Source organism: Mus pahari, chromosome 7 (genome assembly GCF_900095145.1).
Source record: "Mus pahari chromosome 7, PAHARI_EIJ_v1.1, whole genome shotgun sequence".
Lineage (NCBI taxonomy): Eukaryota > Metazoa > Chordata > Mammalia > Rodentia > Muridae > Mus > Mus pahari.
In genome coordinates, this window is record NC_034596.1 from 7,382,460 (window position 1) to 7,391,683 (window position 9,224).

Sequence of the window (9,224 nt, forward strand, 5' to 3'; positions counted from 1 at the left end):
GGGAGAGAGGGGAAAGGGGTGAGGAGAGAAGGGGGTGGAGGGGACAGGAAACCTTAGGAGAAGAGCCCCAAAGAGAGGTCTGTTGTATTCAGTGACAGGCCACAAGCCTGAAGGGACAAAGTCCCAAAGGGGAAGACTCCTGTTGACTGAGTGATTGGCTGCATAAGTGAAAACTAGCGGCTGGATTCCTGTAGCCTTAGAGGTTAAGCCAGTACTAGGATTAAATGGCATGAGGTGCCAGGCTTAAGAGGTGGCTATGGGGGACCTAGGGAGGGATGAGCAGCACAAACCCCTCTCAACTCCGAGGCCACAGACACTGCGATGTGCACAGCCGCTGCCACCAGGGGGCGGGCAAGGGCTGGGGAGGTGGCGCAGCGGTGGAGCGGGGCGGGGCGGGGACGCAGCGACGCCCAGGACGCCAGATCCCGTGACCGTCCGCCAGCCCGCAGCCGACATGCAGTCCCCGGCGGTGCTCGTCACCTCCAGGTGAGCCAGACCCCCAACATGCACGATCCAGACGTCCCAGCAGCTGACGGTTTATCCCGCTGCACCGCACACTATCGTGCTGGCGCGTTGGCGCGCTGTCAAGACTCCCCGATTTACAGACAAGGAAACTGAGGCCCCCTAAAGGATTAAGCACTCACCCAAGACTCCAGGAAAGCCTGGGATTGGCGAGATCGCGCTGGCTGGAACAGGGCCCAGCTTCCTGTCCCTGCGTACTTGGCGGGGGGTGCGGGGGTCATTTCTTCCGGTCCCCCAAACCTTTCTGCGCTAGCTGTGTGAATAGCTCGGTGCTAAGCACCAGGTACGAGGTGAATAAAACAAGGTGTCCCTGCAGGTGGTACCCGCACCAAAATGACTGGTGCTGCGTGAGGGGACGTGTTAAGTTCAGTTGCCAGGGCAACACACTGCTGCTGTTGGACCCCAACTACGCAGAACTAAGACCCTGGCAGTTGTTGCTTGGAGAGAGCGCAGGAGCTTCCTCAAGGGGGTCAGAGCAGTGCGCATCCACCCAGGGCCATACTCACAGCTAGGGCGAGGCTTGGAAAGGCTTGTGGGCAGGGTGGATGCCCTACTCTTTCCTCGACTTTTAGGTAATTCTGAAATGATGAACTTTAAGGATATTCGTATACTCTGCCTTTATTCCCCATATACAAACTCTAGCCAAGATGGGCAAACGGAGGCTTACCCAACACAAGTTCAGTTGTACTCCCAGCTCCCTGGTTAGAAAAGTATGGTTCCGTACATAAGCCCTGATCTTGAAAGCTGCTTGCTCTCCTCTGTGTGGTGAGGCCGCAGGCCACATCCCCATTAAAAGAGATGTTCCTATGACCCTGTGAGTTGTTCCCTTTCACAGAGCCTCAGTTTCCCTTCCTGTAGAGAAAGGTTCCATCTAAAAAGTTAGGAGTACAGGAGCAGTAAATGTCCCTGTGGGCCACACCAACCAGATCCCTGACTGTGAGTTTGGTGCTGTGCCTAGGGTAGTGGTGGCTTCCCTTGGTGCTAGCGTGCCCACGGGTGTTAGCAGGTATAGTGTGCTGCTGATGGCGAGGGTGGACGAGTCGTGCCCTGTCCACCATTCTGATAGTCACAGCAAACCCAAGAAGCTTGCCTTTGAGGAGGACGGCCACCTAAGCAAGCACTGACGTGGCCCTGAACCCAGAATCAGATGGCGTTTCCAGCCTCCTCCTGCGCGGCATCTCCGGGCTTCATGCAGTCTCCACCCAGCAGGTGTTTTCTCGGGGATCCCTTCTATGCTAGACACCGGTCCAGGTTCTAGGATACAGTAGTGAGACTTTGGAGGGAACGGGTGGGCAGTGGGGAAAAACGTAAGCTATGTCGAAGGTAGTAAATGCTGAGAAGGAAGCTGAATGATGGGGAGGGAGGTCAGGTGACAGACATGAGTTTTATACGACGTGGTCAAGGGATCTCTTTAGGAGAGATGGCAGGTGAACAAGCTCTTGAGAAGTCTCACAGTGGGAAGGGCTATAGGAAGGAGAGCTTACAGTGTGTGCTCAGCAGGAAAGAGAAAGCCATGGTCTAATGGCCAGTATGCTGATGTGGCGGGAGCATGGAGGGTGTGAGGTGGCCTGCAATGGAGAAAGGCCATGAGGGTTCATTCTGAGTGCTGTGGGAAACATAGGCAGCCTGGCCATGGGAGCAGGGGGACAGAGAACCTGCGGCCGCTGCACCCATGTCCTGCAGGCACCAGCCGGAATCCATGTGGACAGTGGCGGAGTGGCCGCACGGAAGGGAGGGAAGAGGGGCTGAGGTCTGTTTAGGTTCTCTGTGTATTCTGAATGATGAACTTTGGGGTCTGCGGATGGTAAGGTTGTGGGGGAAGGGGAGGAAGACAGTGTATGAATATCAGCTGAAGGGCTATACTGTCCTGAGCTTACTGCTTCCTGGGATGGGGAGCGGGTGGAACCAGGGAATCGGCATTTGATCAGATGGGTTTGTTTTAAAGCATGATTGACGGTCAAATGGAGATGCTAGGTAAGCAAGAGGCGGGATGGTTTAGAGGGAAGAGTCTGGACCACGGGTAGGAATTGGGCCGCCCTTGGCTCTGGATGCCATGGAAGGCCTTGAGTCTGGGTGAGGTCATTGGAGGGCAGTGTGACCTGGATCAGGCTGAGCCTTGGGGATAAAGTTAATAGGATGCATAAGAGATCTGTAGCCACATCACGAATGAGCTGCTTGGTTTAGGACATAGGTGAGTATACTGTGCCTGTGAGCATATCCTACCTACCAACCGCTTGCTTTCGTGATTCCTGTTGTACAAGGACACACCCAGACGGGGCAGGGGTTGGCTGTAGCTGCTCTCCTTGTGTGTCTAAAGGCCGAGTTGAACAATTGTAGCTGAAATAAGATAGCGTGCAACGCTTGAGATATTATGCTCTCAGGCTTCTGGTTGAGTGACCCAAGTGTATCTTTCTTGCACGTTCCAGGGGGATGCTTCCACTGTCTGGGGACCACTTCTTGCAAACTCTGTGTCTGGATGAGGCGGTGTTCCCAGGCTTACTGCTCTTGCCTAAAAGTCAGGAGTCTTAGGGAAGGACGGGGAGGCATAATTGTGCTGATCCAGGAGGGATAAGGGAATATAATTGTGTCTAGGCACAGGAGCGAAGGAACTGATGAGCAGGGCTTTTTAAAGTAAGCTGAACCCTAGACATGAATACAAGGGAGCCAGCTGGAGATGTAGAGATTCCTGTACAGTACACTTAGATGGTAGAGCCGACACAAGGGCTCTAAGGACAGGGATGGGATATGAGTTCCGTTCCTGGTGTGGTTGTCTGTGGGAAACCTCCTTGGGAGGTTCCAAGTGGGGCTTGACAACCCTCTGCCATCTTCTACCATTCAGGGTGAACAGCCTTCCTTGTTATCACTGCCCAGTACCTCAGCTTCTTTGCCCTGGACAAGTCTAAAGAAAAGTGCCTCATTTCCCTATCACAGCTAGCCAAGGCTGCCTGAGATTGCTCCTGGAAACTCTGACAGCAAAGATAAGCTACTTCCTGTTGGGCCCTTTGTTCCTATCTGTTAGGTGGGACCGAGCAGTTGAAGTAATTCCGAATAGGCACCTGCTGGGAGTGCCAGCTGCTTTCTCCATACCTTGGCCTCTGCTCCCGTGCCCCGTCTTGTCCTTGTGACAGTCTACCCACTCCAGACCCTGGATGCTGAAAACTTAATTCAGCCTCAGACAGAGAACACTCTCATTTGGCCATTGGTTAAGAAGTGGTGGCCTGGCTCTGGGCTCAGGGATTAAGAGCACTGACTGTTCTTCCAGAGGACCTGAGTTCAACTCCCAGTACCCACATGGCAGCTCACAGCTGTCTGTAACTCCAGTTCCTGAGGATTCAATGTCCTCTTCTGGTCTCTGAGAAGAGTGCATACATGCAGACAAAGCTCCTCTACACAAAATAAAATGTAAAAAAGAGAAGTGGCCTGGTGTAGTGTAACTCATCTTGCAGCATGTGTCTGCTGTAGATGCCTTTGTGATGCTCCTCCACAGGCAGCCAGCTCAAGCTGGCAGAGGGATTCATGCTTGGGATGCAAGTATTCCCTGTGTGTACAAGTCTGTACAGTCACTGGACACACACACACACACACACACTACCTATTTCATGCTTTTAGTATGCTGTCCCAGTGTGACAGCCTTGTTCTCAGGCCTGTGTGTGTGTGTGTGTGGTGTGTGTGTGTGTGTGTGTGTGTGTGTGTGTGTGTTGTATTGCATCAAAAACACTCCATGGGAAAAGGGGGCATGGGGGGGGGACTAGAGAGATGGCTCTGCTGTTAAGAACACCGACTGCTCTTCCAGAGGTCCTGAGTTCAATTCCTAGCAAACACACGGTGGCTCACAACCATCTGTAATGGGATCTGATGCCCTCTTCTGGTATGCATGAAGAGGTCGACAGTGTACTCACACACATAAAATAAGTTTAAAAAAAAAAAACCACTCTGTGGGCTCTGGTAGGTCCTCATAGCTCTCCGAGAGAAAACGGTTTAGCCAGTAAATCCTTGCAGCCCAGGGAGAATGCTCTGACTGTACTCAAGCACAGATATCTGTCCCCTAAGGGTATCCAGAGGAGGAAGCCACCATTTCTCTGCAGCCTCAGATGTCATCCCAAGCCGCCACTAAATGCTCTGGTTAAAGGCAGATGGGAGCATCGGCCTATTGAACCTTGCTTCCTTCAGAGCTGAGGAAGTACGTCTGTCCAGATTGCCTAGAGGGCTTCAGTCCTGCTCTGTCTTTACAGACTCAGGCTCCTCTCTTGGTCTACATACCCCTAGCCCCTCAGAATGTAAGGACAGACTGACAAGGACACATAGCTGAATGACCCAGCACCTGGAGACTGGGCCCCACTGACCTCCTGCCTGCACCTCATTGGCAAAGCCTGCTAACTCGCACTTGATCCTGACCTGCCTTCCTTTGCTCTACAGGCAAGTTCAGAATGCGCACACAGGCCTCGACCTGACTGTCCCACAGCACCAGGAGGTTCGGGGTAAGATGATGTCCGGCCATGTGGAATACCAGATCCTGGTGGTGACCCGGTTGGCTGTGTTCAAGTCAGCCAAGCACCGGCCCGAAGATGTCGTCCAGTTCTTGGTGAGCAAGGGACCCTAGCCATGGTGCTCTGAGGGTGCCCAGGCAGGTATGTCTGCCCCTCAGAGGAATGACACTTCTCTATACCACGTGGGTCCAAGGTCTGCAGTGCTAGACTGTGTGGGATGACAGGAATGCCAGAGTAGACCTGTGCCTAGAGTCCACAGCAAGGCAGACTTGTAAAGAGGCATCAAAGGTGACAGAGACACCTGGGAGCATGGGAAGGTGTAGAAGGAACAATGAATGCACCTTGAAGAGAAGATGCTGGTAACATCTTGGAAGAGGCGAAGGGAGGACGATGGTTTAAAGAGTAGATGTATAGTAGTGCTGGATGGTGGTGGTGCACACCTTAATTACAGCACTCAGGAGTCAGAGGGAGGCGGAGCTCTTGAGTTCAGGGCTAGCCTGGTCTACAGAGTTTCGGGACAGCCAGGGCTACACAGAGAAGCCCTATCTCAAGAGAATAGATGATGTTAAGCAACAGGAAAGGTGGGAAGACTGTCCCAGAAAGAGGGCATGGGTTGGGGTGGCATGGGAGGAGACGAGGGTAGATGACTTGCAGGATTCAGGTTGAAGCTGGACGTGTCTTGTGGCCGTGTAGTTTTAAGCAGGGAAGTGACAGTCCTGCCTGTCTTTAACCAGAGCATTTAGTGACAGCACTGGGGCCAAGAGACGCCTGGTTCTGAGGATACCATAGTAAGCCTCCATGCTGGGAGCCAGCAGAAACAGCAGGCTAAGCGACAGGGAGAGAATGAGATGCTTACAGTGCGCAGATGGCCAAGGTCAGCCACACTGGCCAGGAGCACGTCAGAGGCTGTGGTGAGCATGCAGTGCCCGCCCACTGGGCCGGCACGGGAAGCCCAGCATAGGAGTGGGTCAGGCCTGAGTCCTAGGTACTTAGATATCAGCTTTGAGGCCCTGTTAAGAGCTGGGAGTGGGTGAAGCTACCCAGAGAGCGGAGGTGGAGGGCCGGGAGGAATGCTGGGATGAAGTCCTGAAACACCAGTCAGGCCAACGACGGCAGCTGGGGCGGCCAGCAAGACAGAAGGGAAGGCTGGGAGACTGAAGGCAAGGAAGCGAAGGGAACAGAGAATTTCAACTAAAAGGCGTAGTGGGTTCACACATTTAGCTACCCTTTGGCCTTTTTTTTTTTTTTTTCCCGAGACAGGGTTTCTCTGTGTAGCCCTGGCTGTCCTGGAACTCACTTTGTAGACCAGGCTGGCCTCGAACTCAGAAATCCGCCTGCCTCTGCCTCCCGAGTGCTGGGATTAAAGGCATGCGCCACCACGCCCGGCTCCCTTTGGCCTCTTATGGAGGGGATCCAGACCTCGTGAGAAGGAAAGGAGGGCCTCAAACTGAACCAAAGTCCTTTAGTACCACAGGGGAGCGGCTGCGGCGGGTTGGTTCAGCACCTCCAGGTGGCTCAGAGAAAAGGAAAGTAAAGAATATATATCACAAGTCACTCCCCCAGTGCTGTTTTTCGTCTGATTGCTCCTTAGACCAACTCTTGATTGAGTCCGCTGTGTTCTAGCGTGGATCTTCTCTGAGGGACCCCTGGTGGTCTAACCTGAGCTCAGGTACACCCAGTGATTCTGGGGCCTGAGGGAGAGAGGCAGCATCCTGGGAGTCCTTGGGGTCCAGGGCAGCCTGTTCTGTCCTGCACAGAAGGCTGGGTGAATGAAAGGTCACCTGTCACACTGCCACATGCCACATTAGTGCTGCGTGGTCCTAAACAGTGATGCCCACGCCCTGTGGAAAGCATGTTGGGGCGTGTACGGTGTGTGGGTGTCCATATACATGCTGGGGCCTCACAAACCTGAGAGAGCAAAGGGAAACTCATTTGCTTTCACATACACACACACACACACACACACACACACACACACACACACAGTGGTATCTAAGGGTATAGGCCAGAGTTATGCTGCTAGGTCTGCGGTCCCCCTAGAATTGGATGAGGTAGCTAAAAGAATTAGCGAGCATTTTGTGTCTATGTTTTAGAGGGATATATACTTTTTAATAGAAGTAAGCATTTAGTTGCTAGCCATGAAATGAAGCCAGCCCCCACCCCAGACAGGAACACTATGTCTGAGGTCTGGCAGACACCCTGCCTATCTCACCTCACAGACGTGCATGTGTGTGTGTGTGTGTGTATCAGAGGACAGAGGCAGCGTCGTTGCTGGCCCAGTGCTCCGCACTGCCTGCCACACAGAGCCACTGGGTCCTTCTGTGTCCCCACTTAGTTCCCTGTTGTCCTTGCCATGTTTGCTGGTGGCTTCCTGATGTTCTGGCTAGCACACAAGTGGATGAGAGCCCTGGATGGTGCCAGGAGCCTGGGCTTAAAGCTCCCTCCCTGCCCCTCACAGGGCCTGGCTTGTGGGACTGTGGCCTGAGCCTGCCTGGAGCAGTTGGGCCAGCAGGGGGTGCTCGTCCCTCGCTGTGACCAAGCTGCAGCTGTCCGATCCCCACAACTGCAGCCTGAGCAACCAGCCCGCTCACCAGGGATCCTCCCTACCCTTTCCCTGGGAGGTCTTTCCAGGAAAGTTCCAGAACCAGGCTCTTGTGCTCAACTATGGACAGCGGCTACCTATCCCAGGGGATCCCCCCACTTGGAGGTTTCTGGGGTTCACCCCCACTGCCACTATAGAACCATCTCCTGGGGTCTAAGGCCTTAACACTGGGTGGTGTGTTGGTTATTGAGATGTGGCCCACAAGGAAACCACCATGCCTTTCTGAGCCCCCCCCCCCAAATGATGGGGACAGCCACAGTCTGGCCACACACTAGCATACATCCTCGAGGTGGTGCAGCCAGGCCTGGAGGAGTAGGCGGGTCATCCATGCCTTCATCCTTAACGTTGCCACCTATTTCCTGGGGGTATGGGCCTGGCCTCCAGGGAACCACCAAGGAGTTCAGGGCTGAGATAAATGGAGGGTGTTGCTGAAGGTTGTGGCATGAGTGAGGCAAGTAACTTTTGTTTGAGCACATACAGACTGTACAGGTCCCGGCAATGGCACCACCAAACCCATGGGGCTGTGGCTGCCTGCCGCACGGGGTCCAGAGCCAGCTGGGGATTTCTGTGTGGACAAATGCATGCTCACAGAGCTGTGGGGAGGTAGGGGAGGCAGATTCCATCCATCGGAGCAGCTGTCCTGTGATCTACAGTAAGCCGAGTACCACCTTCGGAGATGCAAGGGACACCTAGGACCACTTGGTGGCAGCAGCAGGAGCTGTGGCCTGCTTCACCCAGAACCCTGTGCACCATTGACCCCTGATCACCTTACTCAGCTCTGTCAGGCAGGCCCTACCTGTCCTGTGCTGGGGAAAGGTCACACAGTGCTGTCACAAGATGGCCTGGCACCGGTAAGGTGCCAGACTCACTCTACTCAGGTTCGGAAAGCCCAGAATAGGCAGAGGCCAGGTTCAGGTCCCTGTGTCCTTTACGTGATCCTGCAGGGGTATCTTAAATCACTCCACTGTTGTATCCTTCCTTTCGGACTCTAAGATGTCCCTGGGGAAGAGACTGAGGCTGGGAGGGGTGTAGAGGGCCAGCAGGCAGGCCTGCTTCAGGCGCATATCTGGTCACCCTTGGTTCTTCTCTCAGGAAACCCCGTGCTCCTCTCATTCCAGGTCTCCAAAAAATACAGCGAAATCGAGGAGTTTTACCAGAAACTGTACAGTCGTTACCCGGCAGCCAGCCTGCCCCCGCTGCCTAGGAAGGTCCTGTTTGTCGGGGAGTCTGACATCCGGGAGAGGCGAGCCATGTTTGACGAGATCCTCCGCTGTGTCTCCAAGGATGCCCAGTTGGCAGGCAGCCCAGAGCTGCTAGAATTCTTAGGTACCCAAGGCTTTGTCCCATGTCGGTGAGGTCTCTGCATCCCAGAACCCACCTCACCACTGTGACTCAGTGGGAGGCCCCGTTGCCACCCTCCACGGCCTGCGAACTTTAGCGAGGATGTTTAGGGAGTTGGGCCTCGATAACCCCCTGGGCTGAATGGTGAGTGGAAGACCCAGCCCACAGAGTGACATCACCATGGCCTTCCTGGCCATCCTTGATGTGTATCTCCCGGCACGTAGACACTTGCTACGTGTACATAGATCCCTCTGCCCCCCCTCTCCCCCCCC

At 54.3% G+C, this 9,224-nt stretch overlaps 1 protein-coding gene across 2 annotated transcripts in view; it reads left to right on the forward strand.

Moving 5' to 3' along the window:
- The first annotated feature begins 419 nt into the window (after positions 1–419).
- Positions 420–9,224, forward strand: part of Hs1bp3 (HCLS1 binding protein 3) — a 31,280-nt gene continuing 22,475 nt past the window's right edge. For both annotated transcript variants that reach the window (XM_021202351.2, XM_029541141.1), the window contains exons 1-3: positions 420–486; positions 4,939–5,104; positions 8,730–8,937. In XM_021202351.2, coding sequence (XP_021058010.1) covers positions 455–486; positions 4,939–5,104; positions 8,730–8,937 — 406 coding nt within the window. In that variant the 5' untranslated portion in view covers positions 420–454. The remainder of the gene's footprint in view (positions 487–4,938; positions 5,105–8,729; positions 8,938–9,224) is intronic.